This window comes from Diadema setosum, chromosome 5 (assembly GCF_964275005.1).
Source record: "Diadema setosum chromosome 5, eeDiaSeto1, whole genome shotgun sequence".
Classification (NCBI taxonomy): Eukaryota; Metazoa; Echinodermata; class Echinoidea; order Diadematoida; family Diadematidae; genus Diadema; species Diadema setosum.
The window spans coordinates 45,379,025-45,402,259 of NC_092689.1; the positions used below are offsets into that span (position 1 = coordinate 45,379,025).

The 23,235-nt window shown below is 37.0% G+C and overlaps 1 protein-coding gene across 1 annotated transcript in view; it reads right to left on the bottom strand.

The window, feature by feature from the left end:
- Window positions 1-19,715: 19,715 nt before the first annotated feature.
- Window positions 19,716-23,235, bottom strand: part of LOC140228957 (uncharacterized) — a 47,074-nt gene continuing 43,554 nt past the window's right edge. Inside the window, exons 19-22 of the mRNA XM_072309219.1 lie at window positions 21,977-22,880; window positions 20,957-21,089; window positions 20,469-20,701; window positions 19,716-19,886 (exon numbers count right to left, since the gene is read on the bottom strand). Of these exons, the coding sequence (XP_072165320.1) occupies window positions 19,716-19,886; window positions 20,469-20,701; window positions 20,957-21,089; window positions 21,977-22,880 (1,441 nt within the window). The remainder of the gene's footprint in view (window positions 19,887-20,468; window positions 20,702-20,956; window positions 21,090-21,976; window positions 22,881-23,235) is intronic.

Sequence of the window (23,235 nt, forward strand, 5' to 3'; positions counted from 1 at the left end):
AAATTCAGTAACACAGTGTAGTCGTGGTTACTTTGTGCTGATTTATACATGTAACAAGCTATGCATTCTAAAAGAGTGTTTGAATTATTCCTTTAAGTCAGCCTTCTGTATTGATGATTATTTGTCAATTAGTGGTTTTTGTGGAGATTCAGATAGTGATAAAAAGTATGGATGATAGGTGCAGCGATAATTCCTACAGTTAGGTCAAAGTTGTGTTACAGAGGTTTGACACATACATTTAGCATTGTGTGTGTATACGTATGTATACAGGTTGGCCATATGACACATTTTAGACAATTAACGTCGATTAATTAGTAAACATGATCAGTTATGGGACTGAATATGGTGTTGATGTTTGATTAAAATGATTTCAATCAAACTGTGAAGAGTTTAAAGGGATAGCTTAACTCTGTGTAAAATAAAGTAAGAATAAAGGAAATTTTAGGAGAAATTAATAACCATGCCTATAATAATTCAGCACAGGTACTACTAGCTACCTCAGTTTTCGTTCGAGAGGTTTTGTGCTTGTATCACACTTGCACGCTACTCTGCTCATATTCTCAGTGCTCGGCAGTGAAGAAGAGAGGCTGATCCTCGGGATAGCATTGTCTTTCTGTCTTGTACTCGGTACGAGTTGTGAACGTGAGTATGTACACACTATACCTGTAAATAAACAAGTTGGTGTTCCGGTACATCGCCTCTGAAATTGTGATGCATTCGTGTTCAGTATAACATAAGTACTGGTTGGAATGAATGCTGGTGAGACTAGGATGGCATCCGGTGGTTCTGCAGCAGAAGACAACTCATCCAGCAGCCTTTGCGAGCATTCTCGAGCGGGCTTTGCTGCACCGTTACGTGGGATAACTGAGTATCCAGAACAGACGTCGGAGAACGAAGTTCAGAACTTTGGAAGGAACAAGTACGTCCGACGTACTTCCAGAACAGACGTCGGAGAACGAAGTTCAGTACTTTGGAAGGAACAAGTACGTCCCACGTACTTTCAGAACAGACGTCGGAGAACGAAGTTCAGTACTTTGGAAGAAACAAGTACGTCCCACGTACTTCTAGAACTGACGTCGGAGAACGAAGTACAGTACTTTGGAAATGAAAAGTACAAACGACGTACTTCCAGGGCGAACGTCGGAGAACGACGTACTCTAGAAACGACGTCGGGAGTGAGAGTGAAAATTCACTGGTCAGTGTGTTGGGTGAATTAGATATAAGAGTGAGAATGTGCCGTTGAATCAGATGGTGTGAAGTGCAAGGTGTAGACTGGTGACGTACAAGTGGTGGGAAACTTAAGGTTTTATCCTCTTCAATAGAGTGATCGTATATTTCGATCAAACGGACGGTCTGCTCGGTCTGCATAAGTGTCAAGGCCCCGTTGTTCGCTACAATATATATATATATATATATATATATATATATATATATATATATATATATATAAATAGAGAGAGAGAGAGAGAGAGTGCGAGAAGGGGTCCCGACCGTATGGGGTCGTGCATCTGCCTATACCTTTTAAAGAGACGGGTGGTGTTACAGAAGCAGGTTATTTGTCTTTGTACTGGCTCACATTATCATTATCATTACATCACATTTTACATTATCATATATAACGAAGAATCAAGAAATAAACCAGTAATGCACTATTTTGCCAATATATAAGAAAGAATGAGTTTATTGAGTAACTCAAATTTTCGGTGGCCTCCACCTTCTTCGAGACTCCTGAAGAAGATGGAGGCCACCGAAAATTAGAGTTGCTCAATAAACTCATTCTTTCTTATATATTGGCGAAATAATGCATTACTGGTTTATTTCTTGATTCTTCGTTATATTGGAGCCAATACGTGAATTCGCAACATATATATATATATATATAATAAATATATATATGTATATATATATATATATATATATATATATATGATACACAGATATGAATATATATAATAATTATAATGTATACATGTGTGTGTACATATCATATAATATATGTGTGTATAAGGTATATGAAAAAAATGCGTTTATTCTCATCTTGCATACATATTGGTAGGTTAAGATGTTAATAAGACTGCAGTATCATAAACAAAAAAAAAAAACCAAAAAAACATTGACCGACATTATATGAACTTTTTTTTTTGTTACATGGGAAGGAAACACAAATTTATACGTACTTGTCAGTACAGCGGAATCCTTTTAAGAACATCCCGATCTGACGTCCTTCTTGCGCCTCAACAACGAAGGACAAGAGAGTATTTGCCTTTTGGAGATATTCTTCTGGGGCGAATGCTTTTCTGTCTTTCCCTTCAGCGGGTCTCAAATCAATAACTTCAGCTGTGATGTAACAATTAGAAACGCATGGCTGAGAATTCAATTCAGTTCAATTCAATTCAGTTCTCATATTCCTCGTTACGGGTTACACTGTGAATGATAAAGGGACAAATCCTTGCACTTAGTCCACTGCAATATATATATATATATATATATATATATATATATATATATATATATATAGGTAAGTAGTCAATATCAAAGATAGCTTACTGTTCAGGTTATACAAATTATGTTGGACGGATGTAACGGGGCGTGCAATGAACTGTAAGACCCAAATTATCGGATGGATGTAAAGCAAGGAGAGCAAGAATATAGAACAAACAAGAATGGAAAATAGCGCCAAATAAAAAAAAAAATGAAATAGCACATAGGAAGATATATATATATATATATATGCATATATATATATATAATATATATATATATATATATATATATATGTATATATATATATATATATATATATATATTATACATACATACATACATACACACATATATAATTATCTCAAATGACTATGATAATAATGAACCACAGTATGCAAGTATGCAATATAGACGCAAGAAATGGAAGGATAAAAAGTCGGTCATGACCTAAAAATTGTATCATTCTTGATCTTAATTACAATAACGAGTTGTCAAGACAGACTGGTGGGCGGCTGGGGGTCTTAATTCTTACGTGTTTCCGCAGCTTGGAGCAGAAAGCCTTTGTGTGCAACTGCAGAATCGGTAGTAAAGAGCAGCCATGACACGCGGTGCCTGGTTCTCATGGGTGGAGGTAAACTTGACCCGCTCAGGGTTATCAGACGACTATCTTCCGACCCAGCATCCGACCCAAAACCCACTTTCAGAAAATCATAGCCTGGCTCGAGATCGAGTTCGAAGAACTTGAGCACAGCGCAGCTTCCTTCCGAAACAACAAGGATCCATGTTATTCGGAGGTTGTTCTCATAAGTGTTTGGAAAACCTAAAGATGAAATATTGGCCGTCTCGTTACCAGATAGGGTGTGGCTAAAATTGGTGCTACCTGCATGTGTTGAAAACAGAACATTCCCAGTATGAAACGTCGAATTACTCAATACAAACATCACATTATGACGGAAAATATCATACATTGTATGTACACACACGCATACATGTAGGCCTACACACATCTCGACTCTTCATATCATAAATGTATGGGAAATTTTGTTTTCATCTGCTTAAGAAAATTTATTTCAAAAAGCACCTTCAATTTTCCAGCCCAGAGAAAAGCCCTCTCTAAACATTAACACACAAGTATCCCTGTCGGTATGGAGCATCAATGCTTAATCACGTGCTGTACATACAAGTATCCCTGTCGGTATGGAGCATCAATGCTTAATCACGTGCTGTACATACAAATGAAAACTTCTGAAATTGTTTGCAATATGAGATTACGTAATGCCCTTCATATTTTGTTCATGAGGCACCAGGTTCCATAAGGTAATGGGTTAAAAAGGGGAGTTATAAATTTGTCCTAGCTTAGATTCTCAGCAAACTCATCCTCGCAGGACGGTTGAGTAAGGATTGATTTGGTATAACTGAGTACATCACAGTTCGAATAGTTCGAATCTCTTCTAACCATAATCGCAAACGCGTCTTCATGTAGGTGTTAAACCTTGTCATTATAAATATTATCGTGAAAAAATACGTCATTTTATACCAGATATTAAAGGAAACCACAACCCAGAGAGAAATGTGGATTGAGTGAAAGCAGCAACACTAATAAAACACATCAGTGTAATTTTGAGGAAAATCGGACAATCGATGCAAAAGTTATGAAGTTTGAAATTTTGGTGTTGGAACCGCTGGATGAGGAGTTTAGTAATGGTTATGACGTCATGTGTGGACAACAATATGAAGAAAATATAAAGGGAATTCCTAAAAAAAATAATTTTAATGAAAATTACTCATTCCATAAAATTGGTACTAATATATGTAAAGGGTAACAATTATTCCCCTGTTTTCTGAAAGTGATTAGTCACGTGCTCTTTTGTTATGGGAGAAAATGAATTTTGGGCATGTTGGGGGTTTGGGTTTTCTTCAATAGGAACCAGTTTCAGAAGGTTTTCTTAAGCTCACTGCAATCAACAAAGTTTAACTGGGTATGAAATTAAGTTCAGGGCAAAGAAAGAGAATTTCTCAACCCAGTTTTAAATGGTCATTGGCTTCATTCCGATTTTAATCAATAACGGTCAAGTGGTAATCTTACAACAGGATCTACGCTTGCACACACACACACACATGATATATATATATATATATATATATATATATATATATATGATACAATATGTAAAGAGAGAAAGACAGAGAGAGGCAGAGTGACGGAGAGAGAAGAGTACGTGGGTAGATAGATTACAAGTAAGCGCCGGCCTTTTTCTTTTGTTATTTTTTTTGTTTTTTTTTGTTGGTTAGATTAATGAGAGAATTATTAAGTTATTGAAAGTTCAACACTGGTATTTCTGCCCAATGAACCCCAACTTCCTTCCCATGAAAACTGGTAATAACTCCCTACACTTTTTGGTGTGACTCGCAAATTGCTTTTAAATGACTTTGCTTACATTGAATGGCGCTTTGTGTGTTTGGTACACACAGGGCGAAATTACAAAATCACCAAGCATGTAGCTCTAATAAGCGCGCCATCAGCTGTGTTCAAGGTAGGCGTTGGCGAATGCATGCCAGACGTGACAAAATTGTCATCTTCCCGTAGCCTGCAAACACGTATTCTCCAAATGAAATTCTTAATTTTTAGAAGCAGCTCCTCACCTCTCCGCGCTGCTTCATTATATATATTCTAAAAGCTTTCAGGAAGGGAATCTTTCAATAATAGTGCTCTCAAGGTTTTCCTCTATGGTTGTTCTTGTTGTTGAACTAAGTTTCAGAAAGATATTCAAAAACTTTAATATATACTTATGATTTCAAGTTACTTTCTTTGGTGGAAAAGTAACCACTTAGTAACAAATCAAAATTGCAAAATGCTTAACGGTTCGAGGATACTGAGGTGAATCAAACAAAGAGAATTCCAGCTTTCCTTGCAATTAATAAAAGCATGAATTAAATGAGAAAACGATGAGATTTTTAATGACGATGTCAACTGTGGGCGATGGAAGGAGAAGGCGTAGTGTCTGCTAATTTATCAAACTAAAACAAGATTCTTCTGATATTCTGTATACAAATCCACTGGCTTGGTAATCTGTCTCTGCAAGTGTAGTTTCATTGCTTGATCTGATTTGCATCTGTAGTTTAAAGGGACTGTACACTTGTGGTCGAGGTGAGGATTTAGCTTTTAATATTTTTCGAGATATTCAGAAACCACTCCATCAGATGTCAAAGAGCATATTCTAAGGGGAATCAAAACTTTATTTGATGACAATCGGTTTTGAAATGACCGAGATATCCAAGAACAAGGAGAAACAAAAAGATCCCAATAAAAGTTGTGGCCTGTCGCCTTTTATTATTTATCATTTTTTTTTAATATCTCGACCATTTAAAAATCAATTTTCATCAAATAATTAATGAATCCTTCTAAAAACTACATGCTCTTTCATATTTTATAGGAGGTTTCTCATTATCTCACTCAGGAATTTTATAAACCTGAATCCTCCCCTCAACCAGTATACTGTACACTCCCTTTTAGGCATTTTATAGTTTCATGAAATTGATATCTTAAAGTTCAAATAAGGAAGCGTCTGCCATTTTGGTCTTGATTTTATTCAAGGTATTTGTTAAAATTAAATTGAGCATGGAGTGCATTATCTGAAAGCATTGGATAGTATGACACCTTTCAAAAATGTAAATAAGTGAATAGCATGCGATTTGAAAAACAAAACAAAACAATAACAGCACGGGATCGTAAATTTGTCAGTCAAGCACCAGTCTATTCTTTCATGTTGGAAGTATCCTACCACTACATACGTATCTGGTATTCTGATGATAGTTTGATTTAATATCGGTTCATATTCATTTAGCTTGCTAATCTGGGTATTGTAGATAACATTGATACACGGCAGGGTTTGAAATCACGCCATTTTAATCAAATCAATTTTTGGCAGATACTATGTTACAGAATATCATACTAAATCTCAACCAAAAAAAAAAAAAAAAAAAAGGGGGGGGGAACAAACAAACAAACACAATACTTAACGCGTTAGAACCGTCAACGAATGTCTACCAGAAGAGCAGCAAAAGTATCTAAACTACTGACGCGTTTTATTTGTTGGCATGCATATCATTAAAAAAAAAAAACATTTAAAAACAGTTGTCTATCAGTACAATGCCAGTTTCTGACGGTAAAAATACGTGGGGAGAATGCTTGGAGAGTGTAGGCGCTTTTGTGCATGAACAAGAGAAACAGACGATGGACACAGTCTGTGTGTGTGTGTGTGTGTGTGTGTGTGAGTTGGGAGAGAGAAAGATGATCAGAATTACGTACATGATATTTTGCATTATATACCACATAAGCATGTTTGCAAATGAGATAACTTGAATTTGGATCAAGTGACCAAGACATGTTTTTCTTCCAACATCCATTCCGTGGTACCATACATTATTATAATTATGTGATATACTTTTTGTAAGCATATTCTAATATACACACGGTTGCAGTCGCTAAAGGTATCGCTCCCATCTATCGACCACGGCCAAGTCCGGTAGATGCGCCAACGCACACATCCGTGCACATCGCACAATTATCGACAGATCAGTATCGCTTGTTATTATCTTAGATCTAAGGTTAGGCTCGTTCATTCGGCTGCCACGGACTGCGGTTGTATCGCCTGTGTTGTAATATTCAGCACGATTATTAAATAAGAATCTGCTTGGTTGATCAAATATATTCTTAACCAATCTCAAATTTGTGAATCGATGTGAGGTATAAAGCAAATAATCATCTATTTCTCGGGCAATGGATACAATCTACATCGCCTCGGTGATCTGCGAGGTGTCTATGAGCCCCAGTCCTTGATCCTCGGCAATGTTGGATTGTACTGTACGATGATTATTTGCTTTAATAATGTCCAATAAGCTTTCGAACTGAAAAAAAAAAACACCAACAACAACACGAGCACTGTTCTTTTCCCCCACTCTACTAGTTTGCTAAACCTTTTCGACTAGACACGTCTCCTAGGTTCAGATGATTATCTGTATATGCATACCACTTGTAATGGTCAGGAAGACGCATATTATGGACCCCCTTGGACACTTGGCCTTGTAAATTCTTCGTTTCCATGCATGTTATGGAAAACCTTGATTAACTATGACTTAGATTTCATTTGATGTCATTTCTTTCTCCTTGTCTGTTTCTTTTTTTTTATTTTTCAAAAAAAAAAACCACCACACTTTAATAATTTTAGCAAATGCAACCGAATAAACATCTGAAAAAAGGTACATAGACGTTGAAGGATAACTGTTCAGAATGTACAGAAGAAAAAGAATACATAATGGTGAGGCCTGAATAAAGACAAAGTGACGTAAGTGCAGTTCTGGAGACAGATTTGATGTAAAAAGATGAAAAGTGTTGAGACGGGAAGTTCAAGAGTAATGTTGAAGTACAATGGAACACACGCTGCATTAATCCTATTTAAGATGGTCAACGCGTAAAATAGAATGAATGGAAACAAATTCACACAAACTCACAAAACTAAAGTAGGCCTATGTCTTTTTAGCTGCTTAATAGCGACTGTTTGTACATGAATATGTAGACTAAAGTTTTAGCTGTTTATTTTCGCGTTATTATACATACAGTTATTACTGGTCAGAGGCATTTCTGTTGACCTTTTACAATGTATTAACCTGTTACAATGTATTAAAGAAGTGATATACTTTTTTGGTTTTGTTATCATTGTCAACGCTATACCTTAAGACAGTTACAGTTCAAATTTCAAATATCAAGTCAAAAGCAATTGTCTTTATAATTTTGACTGAAGGCCCCACACATTTTCCTCTTCGAAATTTCATTGTCGTTGGTTTGAACGTGTCCTTTGTAGGGTAAAGAAAAAATTATACATATACCTATATATACACTGAGAATCTTGAAAAGCAAAATTTGCAATACGCTACAGTAAAAGTAAATAAATTAATAGATGAATGAATGAAAAAAAAAATCTGCACTGATTTTTTTACCATCCCGGAGATAAGAATGCATTCCCTTCACTAAACTTACTTCATTCATCGGATAAGAAAGGGAGAAAGCACAGTTATGTAACTAAGCCCTACCCCCCCCCCAAAAAAAAAAAATGAAATGAAACACTGAGTTTTTCTATGCAATTGACGTGAAGAATCAGCTGAGAGACGATGAGGTAGAGATTAGGTGGGACAGATGTGAAATATTCTTATCTTTCTATATGTCTAATTTTAGTGACCGGGGGTTTTGCCTCTCTGTCCATCCACTCTGCGGTCTCCTTATGAGAAACAAACACATAAAGGAAGGGGCTTTTTTTCGTGATGAAATATTGATTTCAAACAATCAATTACGAAATGTGTATCTTTGATACAAAAGGGCACATTATTCCGAAAAGAGAAGTATATTGTGTTTAAAAAGAGATAAATTTTGCTGCATCATTTCCAGGTGGAACATTGGTAATGGAAATGAACCATTTGTTTACTCAAGTTCAATTAATTTTCATATTTCTCAGTCTCAATGCAATAGTCTTAATGCATCTAATGACCCAGACTACGCTCACAATGCTTTCCCTTTACCGGAGCAACTGTGGAATTATGTTCTTGTAGCCCCTTGTAAGATGAAAAAAAAAAAAAAACCCAAACAAACCTGTAAGATAAGAATTTTTATCTATATGGGTCAGCAAACGTTTACTATAATGAACTCATCTTTTCACCATAACCCATGTGACATTAACAGGTGTGCGTTTTTCCAATCAACCCCAGAATTTAATTGACAGGCATTTTCTCTCGTTTTCTTTGACAGCTTTGTGTGTTTCCATCCTTACTGCCATTCACGCCTCTCTAGTTTGCTCTATGGCCATTGATGTTGAGTGGAGCACAGAGTGGATGATAGACCGGAATACTCACTGCTTGGCAAATATTCCATTAGATATTACTTTGGTTGGGATTCTCGGTCGCAATGAAAGCACCACGTGCCTAATGATGTAGTATAAGATACATTGATAAATGACAAGGGACCCAGATCTTCATTTTTCTCAATAACGGCTGCCCCAGTATGTGAAAGGTGTGTGTGTTCAAAAGGCACAATTACCCCTCGGTTGAAAGGCACAGATCGCACAGTGACAATGGGTTGCACACGCACACAATAGTGTCACGTGACATGTCGCCTCCATCGACACCATATCACCTGACTTAATGCAATTTCATCGCAAACTGAGTTTACGAAGTACTGACTCTGTATAGAAAAATTGATATATTGACGTATTGGCTTGCCAATCTTATATTGTTGGACGTCTTGACGTGTGCTTTTAGGTTTATCAATTAAAAACCCTAGCAGCAGAGGATACTACAGACAGTCAATTAAAACTGAAACTGATAGTAGCAATAATAGTACAGTTATGTAAAGTTTAGTAAAGTTGAACTCCGTTTCTACGAAAAAAACCCTAAATCTTATCAAGTATTAAACCAATCACGGACTGACAAAAACTGAAGTTGCTTGATGTGAGTATAACTTTATTACTTCAGGTTATGTCTTTATTACGGAAGTATTATCATAAATCAGTGGTATACATGAGACTATTATCTAAACTCATTGCTTAGACGATGAGCTGTGTTATGTTTGATATATTTAAAAAAGAATACCCAATCGGATATCATACAGGACAAGATATGAGTTATGTCTACTAAATCCTTATTTCAAGAGACAGTGACGAAATTGGTCTATGTTTAATAATTATGGAACCAGGAAAATCACCAGAAAAAACACAATTTATGCATAGGTATTATATCTACATATATTTCTCCTTTTTTTAGCAAAGAAAAAAAAAATCAGTCAAGGACAACAAACATCTAAATATATATTTAAACGGCATGGGCATTAATTACAATAATATTCTCCATCAATTAAAGACAACGCTATCATAATTAAAATCTACACAAAAAGTTTTACCTTAAAACAGTGATTACAAGAGTCACAAAATTACAGAATGGTATCGCGAAAATGTAATTTCATCGTTAATGGTTTGGCATTTACTCTGTTTATGCATGTTCAAAGGACCAGCCACTCTGTAGATATGAGGCAAAATAAATGTATTGCCATTCTGGATGCAATATGACTTTCTGGCATACACTAAATAATAATGTTTTATTTCCAGGAACGACGCAATTCATATTATGAAACATTCTGCCCTGCTTGATTTTCAAATCTGTGTAACAATATGCAGGAACAATTAGGAAGGTGATATTCATCAACGATCAAACGGAATTAATCTTCGCCACCGTCGACAAATAAGAGGTTGAATAATATTTATGTGATAATATCGTTTGAGTGTACCTGTGCTATTCGTGAGCTGTTGAAAGGCATTCAAACTCTTGAAAAAAAAAAAAAACCACGACCAAAGCTATTTCATTTGTTGTTCTGTCAAAATCTGTCCATACGCGATCTCTCATCCAGAGATCCTAATTCAGCATTCAGCGGAAAATGTATGACGCTTTGAGGAATAAAGCTCTTTAAATATGAACTTTGGCATGCCTTGATCTACATTTAATGTAAACTGTGAACCCGCTTTTCACACGTCTCATTTATCCTGTCACATCAGTGTTGACAATCCATCAAAAAACACACTAAACGTTGATTGTTTAAGATTGAATAAATGCCATACGAGGCATTAGGTAAGACGGTAATGTTGTCTAGTGAGATCTGCAAGACTGCTTTCCTTTCTTCTACTGCCTCGTCCTTTGTAGTTCGAAGCACAGAATTTCAGGAAAATATCATTGTAGATTTTACATTGTTAGCTGCACTCTTTTTTTTTTTGCTGGACTTATATATCTACGCGGTTGCTCTCTCTCTCTCTCTCTACCCCAAAAAGAAAGAAAAAAAGAAAGAAAGGACAAAGAAGACCACCTAGATATCAGGTAATTAAGATATCAAATTGCCTATTTCACAATAATAATCAAAGGTAACTATATAATCAAAGAAACTTTTCAACAGCTCACGTCATGCCATACAAAGGAAACATACAAAGAATAATAAATCACTATCGGTTTGAGCTGCTTTGTTTTGACTGTTAAAGGTGTCTCGGAGTTGCAATGCAATTCATCTACAAGAAATATAGGGCCTATAGACGGAATTAGGTGTTAAATGAAATCAGAGGCAACGGATGAAATATCATGTTAGTCAAGTATGAGAGCAACGGCACTTGATGCAATCATGTAAGTTTTTTATTATTTTGATTCGGATCCAAACACTCGAAAGTTACTGCACGCTCTATATATCACAGACGAATGACTTCTCGGGTTCAATTATTGTACCTTTGCTGTTTATAATTCAGCAGCTCAAGTCAGAAACTGCTCTGTTGCTATACAGTTTAAGCTGATGACACAGTACTTGTATATTTTCCGTCTGTAGTGCAGCTGATGTGGAAACAATATTGACTTTCGATTTCAGACCTTTTTTCTTTTTGTCGATCGATGGATTTGCGGAAATAAGGTGAGTCGCATCATTAACAAAACTTATTTTTTAGTAAGTACAATCAGGTGTACCATGTGACACATTCCAACAAAAAACCCATGGTGACATAATAGACATGAGGGGAATTAGATAATCTTTATATTAATTGACAATCAGTTTCCAGACATCTGTACCAATAAGCGAATAAAGTTCAGCCAAAGTATGGCTCTTGGCTCAGTTGGAAAATCATTGTACACTCAAAGCCTTCGGAAGTGTATTTTTTCATCCCACTACATGATATATGCATGGCAGAGAATGATTAAGTATTTGTCCAGATTCATTTTCATTTTCATTTCATTTTATTTCATTTCCGACAAAAGTAAACAATACAATATGACACTTGCATGTAAAGAGAGTAAACTGTGACTTTTGCGTATTCAAGCGAAATTAATGCAGATAATTTTTTTCTAACAATAAAACAAAACATAGTTTAAGGAAATGCATAGTCAAACTGTACTACTGAATCGTATCAAGGTAAAGGTATCAAATGGAGGGAACTGCTAAAAAGCCTAGCACGTAGAATGCAGTTCCCTCGTGAGTAGTAACTAGTAGTAATAGTCAAACGAAACGACAAGACAAGTTGTGTGAAAAACAGAGGGAACATAAAACAATTCATACACAATCGCACACACAGACGGAAAGAAGGCATTAACAACAACAAAGATTGAGTGGTTATGTGAATGAAGTTGATTTACAATGCGTTTATTTTGCCACCTTCCCATTATGTCAAATAAGATTCAAGTGAGAGAGAATTCTCACAGACTACAAAGTTTTTTAACAGTGCAAGTAGAGTCATACTGAACTTATACTGACATCACCACAACCATTCAAGCTTTCAAATCACTTCAACACTCATTGTTACCTAGACGCGATGCGCGTTGCAAATTATGCACGTTCTTGTACACAAATCAGTTAATAGTTTGTCTACGCCGTGTCTGTCTATTTACTTTACTTTTCCCTCTCAAAAATAAACATTTTGTTCAAGTCATATATCTTTGTTCACCTTTCCGCACGGAATTTTGTTAAATAGGTTCTCTCTCTTTCTCTCTCTTACAGGGATCGGCGCAATACAATTCCCTGGCAACAACATTTTCAGTGAAGACGCTGAATAATGAATCGCGAGTATTTTTCACTAATCCATTATCTTACGCTCTTACATTGCTGGTCTTATATTGAAGAATTGCATTTTGTTGAATATTGGAGAGACGTGTTGCACTTATTTTTACATTATCAATTGAACTGTTTTGAGATGACGAAATTACGTGAAATAGCAGAAGTCACACCGTTAATGGGTCATCAAAAATTATATATATATCCATGGTTGTTCTGTTTTTGTTTCGTGACCTACCAACAAACGTTTTACACGGTACAGATTGTTAATCCGGAAGTGCGTTATTCTGAAGGTTCGTAAATCTTAAATTGAGATTAGGTTTGTTATTCCGAAGGTTCCTTTATCCGAAAGTGAAGATGTATCAGGTTCATTATTCCGAAGATTCGTTAAATGATCCATATAAAAGCGCGAGCCTTTTCTCGGGAAAACGAAACTTTGGAACAACTAACACCACCCGTTTTGCAGCTAGACTTCTCTATAAAACAGCGGCGATACAATGCTAACACTGCCCAGCAGAGATATCTACGGCCTATTCAACCATCATTACATCTATCATTGATTTGTAAGACTTCTATGTCATTCGATCTTTTGTACAGAAATGAAATACCAAACCATACCGACTCAAATTCTTTCTTTTTTTCCCTTTTTTTTTTGGCCTCACAGCGTTTCAACACCTCCAATCGACGAATTCTGTCTCTTATAAGATAACAAATGGACATATCACACTAAAGTGACTTTAATCAATCGAAATATATCTGCAAAGAGGTCAAAATAAGTGACTTTAAAGGGATGGATTTGTTTTGGTAGAGATGGGGATTCGGGTTTTAACTTTTTATGAGATAATTAGGTACCCGGTACCACCTATTGAAATATTAAGATCATATAATTCTCAGAGGGATTAAAAGCTTATTTGATTAAAATTGGTTTTGAAATGGCCGAGATAACCAAAAACAAAGAGGTCCTAATAAAAGATGGGTCCCACCTTTTATAAGTGCTTTGTTTTACTTTGTTTTCTTTATCTCAGCCACTTTAGAACCGACTTTTTTTTTATCAAATAAACTTTTAATAACTCTATTCGTTTTAGAGTTGATGCCCTTTAATGCTTCAAATAAGCGTTTTCTAGTTATCTCGGAAAAAAAAAGTTAAAATCTGAATCCCCATCTCAACCAAAGCTAACCATCTCCTTAATTTCAGCTGTGGTTTTGATTGGTGGAATGACTTAAGCCATTGTACTCCTTCCTTTTTATCCATCATTTGACCACCTTCTATGCCAAAGGAGTTATGTTACCACGGGGAGGACAGATAGCATAGGCAAGTTGATTCATCAAATTTATAAACTCTGCGAACAGTCAGACAAATCGTTACAATCTTACAAATCAGGAAGGAATTTTTATGGTATTGAAATACATATCTGGCTTGCCAACCTACCTTCAACGGAAGTCGTTGCCGTCCATGCGATCATTAGAATTACCGCGAACATTGTGAATTTGTGTCGAAATACAAGAACAGAACCAGCCGATGAACGTATGTCATTGGTCCATTATGAAAAAGGCATGTGATGTAAAGGAGGAGCTGAAAATGTATTCGGTGCACCACCGATCACACGTAGGTCTGGAAATGTTGAATCTAGCAGACCGTTTCACTCGATGTTGCTCTACTACGTCTACCGACGAAGAGTACCTACATTGGTGTTTGTATATACAGTCAGGCGTTCATAATTATTTAGATATCGCGTGAGCTGTTGCGTTCTCAGTTGTTATTGGTTGATAGTGTCGCAGTTCGACGAAAATGTATGTAAAGTGGAGGTGACGAGCTACGTAGCGACGCGCACACGTGCTTTCTGATTATAGGCCAGGGGAAGCCGATTTTGTGACACGTAGGGAAAGATGATCACGACATTTTGGAATATCTTTGCGCATTATTTTCGTTGATAAAATACTTAATTATTACACATAAAGAAGACTATTTTGCCTAAAAGCAAAGAAGATCGTTTGTTTGCTTTCTTGTTTTGCTTTTTTTTTTATTTCATCTGTGGCATGGAACATGCTTATTTGCTCATAAAGATTTCAGCGAACGGATTTTTGTTATTGTTTTTGCTTAAAGAACTTTACTGTTAGTTACATATTGGCAGAATTTGCATATAACTTGCACAATTTCGTCAAGTTTTTCGATTTCAGGATTTTAATACATGTAGTTTCATTCATTTCTACGAAAGAGACAGTCGTCTTAGAAAAAGAAACAAAAGATCTTCGGGCAAATTACGATTGCTGCAACAATCCTAAGAATGGTTATTTCGTTTCGATACCTCTCTTGAAACCCTGACACCCCTTATAATATGTGTACTTGCGACGTCGTATAAGCTTACTAGATTCATTATCTGATAACATAACAACTACAAGAACTCCCCTCTGCAAATCTCTACTCACACCGTACTGTAAATACTTCGATAATCGCACGTAACGAGATTCGGTTATTTTCGCAATATGAACATTTCGCCTTGGAATGCAATACTCGTTGTAATTGTGATAGGACATATTTAGAATTTTGATTATGTCCCACCAAACAGGACACTGAATGCAGACGAAACGGAATTAACTTTGACTGAAGTGCTGCCAAGACATTATTATACAAACCTTACTTTGCAAAGAGAGTTCATGATAATTTAACTTTAGGTCTATTTTTGATCAGCTCACAGCTCAATTATTGTGTCAACTTCTCATCGATACTTTTTCATTTCGGAACTCAGCAAAGAGTCAAGAGAGGGAAATTGGGTGCCCAGAGATCGACATTATTTACTTGGGTGAACCTGATTATTCTGTGGGAAATTCAAATAGCTTCCCACAAACCCACAGTTCTGCGCAAACGAATAAAACGGCAAACAATGATCTAAGATTGAGACACATCGATCATGATGTGGGTAGATACAGGCCTGTAGCTGAGTAATTATTCCTTTCTCGTGATCAAACATCACGACTGTAGCTAATTTCTGCACTTGAAGTCATCAAGAAATGTAAATTTACACGTTTGATAGTACACGTTTGTTATCCACGTCTCAAACAGTGAACACAGAAAGTTGCAGTAGTCAAACCTGCTTTGAAAGGAGAGGCACATCCTTGGAGTGATAAAGCATATAGATACATGTAGATTGATGATAGGTGGAAATGAAGATTCTTCAACAACCTCACAGGCAAACAAAATATGTACAAAGAGGTAGTCTTGTCACTCATATCCTGCGATGAATGCTCTTAAACACAGACCATCGGTTTGTCAGAAGAACAGAAAGGAAAATAAAATGAAGAAGATACATAGAGCTGGCAAATGCAAAAGTAACTATACCCTGCACATTGCGAGAAAATACAACAAATCCAAATTAAACTACGGGATAGGGTGGTAAACATCGGAAATTTACAGTACGTCATATTACATCGGAACACGCACTGCGTTTTGTAATAAGAAAAACTTCGTTTCGTGATTGTCTCATTTTCCTTGCGTAAGAAAAGAAATGACTCAGAATCATTCGTCAAAGTAGCAATACTTTTTTTGACATGAACGAGCTTTATCACAGGACAATTCTTTTTAAGAATCATGATACTTTTTATTTCTCTCGCTTCTCATTTGATTACAATCAGGGTTTGTTAATGGCCTAAAATCACTCCAAGAAAGAATTACATAAGTTTTGGCTATCACAGAAATTATCAATTAACTCATTTATTATTTTTTAAACAAATCTTCCTACGTTTCATTTTTGTTATGCAGTTACTGATAGGTGGGCTTTGGAAATTATAAAATGTATTTCTCTGAAGGTTTTGTCGAATCTACTATAGACAAATCGCTTTGCAGAAATGATCGCTGATAAAGACAAAGCTTAAGAATTCAAACTGGATCCCTTTGAAGCACAATGAAGGGCAGAGTTGTTCGTCAACCAGAGAAATGAGTCATTCATGTCCAGGGACAACATAAGTGATCAGCCAGAATCAATAGGGGGAAACGTCTTCTAACTTCTCTTCAGTACTGACGTCCAAGGATCGTCTCGCCATTATTGGCTCTGAATTCCCACCGGCAATGGGGTATGTTGACATGCACTTTGTACTGTTGTGTCCATGTGTATCTCCATTTCGGAGTATGTTGTCGCCCCTTGTATTGATTGTCTCTAACTTGCTCTTCCATTTCCTGATGTATTCCACCTGCAAAGTAGTGTTTCCGTTTATAACGTACCGAATTAAACATCTCAATTACTATTTAGGACAGCATATCCTGGCATCATACAATACAAGCTGCGAGGGGTTATTTATGTATTTTTGTTTGAAACTACGTTCCATCATCCTTTGCCAGTAGTTTTAATTTGTCACAGGGAAAGGCGTGTCTTTGCAGTCACAGACTGCAATTAAAACATAAACTCGTAAACCCTTCCACTCCTTTTAAATAATTATGACATCCCGGTTACGGTTTACTACCTCTCAGACTTGAAGATAATTTCTGGACTAGAAAGTGCTTGATTTAAAAAAAAGATAATAGCACAACATTGCAAATTTTATCACAATCGGAATCACAATAAGGATGCCCATCATTTTTTTTTTTTAAATAAGGAAGTTATGAAATTTTGGAAATCTGGAAATCAAAGAATGTTTCAATTTGACAGCAGATGCCACTTTCCCCGTCCGTAACCGATCGGAAATAAGTTGCCGATCAAAATTTGGGAGAAGTTTTTTTGGGAGATGATTTTGGCTGCTAATGGTCGCAAACAGTCTTTGCATAATCTGTGTGAACCCAAGAGCTGCTTCATTCGTGCATTTATATAAATTCAATGACCCTCCACAGCCCCCCCCCCCCAAAAAAAAAAAATCCTTTGACCAAATAGTTTTCCCTGGGAACTAGAAAGCTCGTACGACTTTGCAGTACCTTGTCTAGAATGAATAACAAAACTGGTTCCCTAGTTTTTATTGTATGTGTATCGTACCCACAAAGGATCAACCATTTTAAAACTATTTGCATATGCCGGAGGTGTCTGGATCTTGCACTCTGATATCGAGACTTCAGTTTGACACAATTATTTCACGAATTATTATCTTAATCTCTGGATTCAGTGGTACAGCAGGAATTTTAGGTTCTGGACCATAGATTTAGTGGCATGCAAAGCTTGATCTATAGACGAATGACCAGATTACATCAAGGGTATGTTTGTAGCGTGTCGTTCGTCCTCTGCTCACAGCTTGTGTCCGTGCCGCTCTCTCTTGATATATTGTTTTCCCCAAACTATGTCATTCGCATGGTGATGATAAGCTTGCAGACTGTGTAATAGGTATATCAACCGATAGAGAAAAATGCAAGATGCTGTTAAGCTTAATTCACCCGAACGTTGCGTACATTAGTAAGGGGGTAAATTTTGGACAGAACGAGGTCTGATAATTAACTGCAGATTATCCTAAGTACCACATTGCATGAAATAGCATGTATTGATTAAATGCGAGTAAACGCTGCATCCATCTAATTTCAGTTATTATCAACCGATTGACAGCTGTCACTCTCGACACAAATAGGCGCGAAAAAAAGCACAATAGTTAAAATATTATTGTCCGTACTCTTCTGTTTATTAAGGTGCGAGAGATCCACAAACTCTGCAAATGACTGATGCAGGAACATCTTCAATGTTGCATATAGGTGAGCACTACTGCAGGAATTTGCTTACACAAATACAGATAATCTGATGACGTATCAAGTGATATTTAATACGTATGAACAGAAACTGACTGTAATCCAAATATTACGATTTTAGTTTGCTGCCTATTGTTGTACTCTATCGTCTGTAGTTCTTTGCACAATAATAGGATATACGTGATAAGAAACCACCACAAAAAAGTACTATCTCCAGATTGTAATCAGTCATTTCGATTCTATGGTATAATATTATAATCAATCAATTAATTAAATAATAAATTAATTGAATAATTAGTTAAATAATTAAAAGTCGACGTTTCAACAAATGCACTCGCCTCTCATATTAAACTGATGGTATATGGAAAACCAAAACTACATTCTTATCGGAGATGCAATGCGTAGTTCTGATTTCAACTATCTTTACAAGCAGTGCAACCGCAGACTGGTTTCAAAAAGTAAGAGAAATATATATATTTTTTACCTCTCTCTTTCTCACAGTCCTCTATGACTGTTTTAAGGTAGACTAAAATTTCTACGATGATTTTTATTTGTGTTTCTCCGTTACTCATAAATGCATGATGCAACGTCGCATTGCAATTTCAATCTCCACAGTAAAAAAAAAATCCTATCATGTCTCTTTTCATCATCGTCTTGCTATCATTTTCCCTTTCCATAAATGCTATATTTAATGAATTATACAATATAATAACATTCAATATAATATTTTTTACGTTCATTTAGATACGCGATATCTCAAAATGTCAAAATATATGATTCTGCTACCATATTGTGTTGTGCAGATGGGAATGATTCTAAAGCAAGCAGGAAAAGTCAGTTTTGCTTTAGATATTACCTTGCTCAGATTCACCATTATCCTCACGTCTAATTCATTCTATCAATCAATAAACGTTTTGTAATGTTGACGTCTGATCAGGGTCGTTCTAGAATAGACGAGGCTATCTAACTGTCCTGTGCATACATAGTCTGAGCTCGAGAAAGGATGCGCTTTATATCGAGCTGTCTGTTGTCTCTTTTCTCCTCAATGTCTTCTCCATTCTCCCTCTTACAATGGAGTGCCATGAGAGGAGCATCAAGGACGATAAAGGCTCGTTCGATGTGCCCTTTCTCATTCTGCACAAAATAAGAAAAATATAACGATCTCAATTATCCCTTATGATCGCTTGATGATTTTGTGATGGATTCGATGGTAATGACAGCAAAGGTTTTTTGATCTGCAACTCGCAAGGATGAATAGTTGAGTCTAAAACTCACTTATCACATAACAAAATTGTATGTGATGAGAATCACCAAAGTGTTATGACATTATGTTCTCACAAACAAAAATATTGTCGTTTGATAGCACAATAAGTTTCTAATTACCTATTCAAAGTCAGTGTATGTAAATAGGGACTATTTGAGTCAAATAAATTTTGTTTCCACATAAAATTGACACACGACGTAAGATGTTATTAAACTGGCATATCCAAGCTATTCAGTCTATGTTTTGTGTGGGTTTTTTTTTTTTTTTTTTTTTTGCAGCATATGCCACTTGATATAGTATCAAGTATAATGTGAACATTCGGAACGATTGCTCTAATTACGCGTCAACAGGAGTGTAATTTTTACTGTTTTTTTTTTAACATAATAATTCACATCCTATTTGTCTAAGAGGAAAAAGAGAAATCTTCCATGATATTATTTCCTTCCGCTTACCGTCTGCACAGCGATGGAGTCCAAATTGAGAAAGCGCGCAGTTTGGAATCCACTTTTTGACATCGAAGCAACAGCCTGCAAAATGTCACGACTTAAGATCTGTAGCTCTTCCGGGGTCAGGTCACGAGAATTTCTTTGCATCCAGCCCTGGATCCGCGTCGGCTCCGGGTATGTCAGAGATGTGAAGGGGGTGATCAAGGAGGAGGTGCCAGCATCGAAGATCGATGTGTTGACTACAACAGGAAAGAAGAGGAGAGTAAGGAAATAATTTTTGATAATAATAATCATGTGATCATCCAAACCAATGGCATCCTACCAAACAAAGTGAGCGATGAAAGCGTTATCACGACTAATATCACGACTGAAACTCATTCTCTCGGAAAGAAGTCTCTTGAAACAAGGAATGCTGACATACTGTACATCACAGAGCTCAGTCAACTGCAAATAAGATGTAAACCGGGGATGGAATATCAACATCTTACCTGCACTCTTGGAATCGTCGGACTGGTTGTTTGATGATCGTAACTGTCTCTTCTTGTTTTGCAAAGAAGACAATGTATAGAGATAGGGATTCAGAGAAGAGTTGACGGGTAGGATGAATACAGCCGTCCAAGCGTACACCTTGATAGAGATTGAGATATTGGAAAACTCATAATGTTTCCACCTTGCTATATATAACAGACTGGCAGAAGCAGAGAAATAGGGTGGAGAAGGGGGGGGGGGAGGGAGACTACACCCCCTTCTATGGCTAACAAAAAAAGCAATCGAAGAAATAAGAATACACAAGAAGAACCATTGTTTTTTGAGGGTTCCACCGGCGATTCTTCCCATCTAAACAAACACTAACCCCTCCTACCCCTCCTGCCCCAAAACTAAAACAAAAAAGTAAAAAATAATACACTGTCCGTGTTCCCCGAAAAAAAAAAAAAATTATAACCGTAATTAAAGATAAAGATGTCGAAGGTTTGGCATGATGGTCTGCTGCCGGAAAAAGTGTGCACAACATCCTCATATTCCAACATATGTTTGTTCTCGTTTTAATTTCAGTTGTCATCATCCTTTGCTGTACCAAGATGAAATAAATCCAATCCCGTTAGTCTACATACTTCATTCGTGTGACAGTCCCACGAACTATGATGAATGCAGTACCAAACTGTCAAATTAAAGGGTTGGTATACTATTGGTTGAGATGCGGAGTCAGCATCTAACTTTTTACGAGATGCTTACAAGCCACTTGTAAAATGTTGAAACTCGGCCCTCAAATGGCTGAGATATCCAAAAACGAAGAACAGCAAAGCGATCCTAATAAAAGATAGGTCCCACCTTTTATCAAGATCGCGTTGTTTTGGTCATCTCAGCCATTTCAAGACTGATTTTCATCAATTTGAATTCCTCTTAGAATTGTATGCTCTTTCATATTTCATAAGAGGTTTCTCATTATCTCACACAAAAAAGTTGAAAACCTTAAGCCCGTCTAACCAAAAACTATGCCATCCCTTTAACCTCACCTGTGATGATATGACGAGTTTACCAGCAGCAGACATGAGACCCATGATAACAACTGGCATCCAGCAAATCAGGTCCGTACCGACGATAAGCGCCATCTTGGATGCAAGCTTGATCTCCTCGGCAAGGCGTTTCTCTTCCTTCGATCCTTTACCGCGCTTCAATATTCGCCGCTTGGAGAGCTGAAAGAAGACGAAAATGGCGACGTAGCACAGGAGAGTCACGAGAAAGGCCACGAAGTTAGCTCCGATGAAGAGTGATATGGAATACGCCCAACCAGAGGGCCGGTCTGCCGTTAGAGGGAGAGCCAAACACACTCCGGATTGCCCGTAAAAGTTACCTTCGATGAACCAGGGAATGCAGAGAGGCAGGAGACCCAGAGTACCAGCTACAAACCAGATTATGAACTCCACGATATGAGCCCCTCTTGGTGAGAAATGCAGACTTCTCTTGAATGGCGCCACCACGTGTAGACATCGGTCCAAGCTGATGACCATGATGAGAAAGACGGAAGCCTCACTAGAAACCAGCGAGATCATTCCCGCCATCTTGCAAATGACGCTGGACTGCCACGCGTCCGCATAGACAGCGTAGTTTCCGCGGTAATGGAAGTCGGCTGAGGCAATGGTGATCATGTACGTACCCATGAGGAGGTCTGAAATAGCAAGATGTGTGATGAGACTTGCCTGAACTGTCTTCCCCTGTCCATATATCGCTTGGTACAAGCGATAACCCACGACAAATGCATTCCCGACAAACGCACTGCTACCCAGGATCCAAATGAAGGCTCGTAAGATGGCGTTGGACATGAGGTCTTCGCACGACGAGAATTGGTCTCGGGGTGCTTTACAGCCATCTTGATCCGTTAAGCCCAACAGACAACAGAATAGGTATTTGTCAGCATGTCTGGAGTGCGAAATGAAAGAAGATATTTACCGTGAATAGTTCAAGCAACTATCAATACGAATCTGCACTTTTTCGGAATTATCGTTGTCATGGTGCATCAGCATCAATTTGTATATGTAGGAAACCCGTCATCTCACATTTTGACAGTACAGACATCATATTAATATGCTGGGGTATACAACTTTCTCTAAAATAACACTTGATATGGAAACGGAATAATAGAGGATAAACGAAAAATTAACATTATTATAGTTCATTAGACTTTTGGCTTGACTAATAGGTAATGTCTTGTCCACATCCGTTACGGTAGGGACCGGATTCAGGCGTGACTGTGCATTGAGGATATTGAACGTAC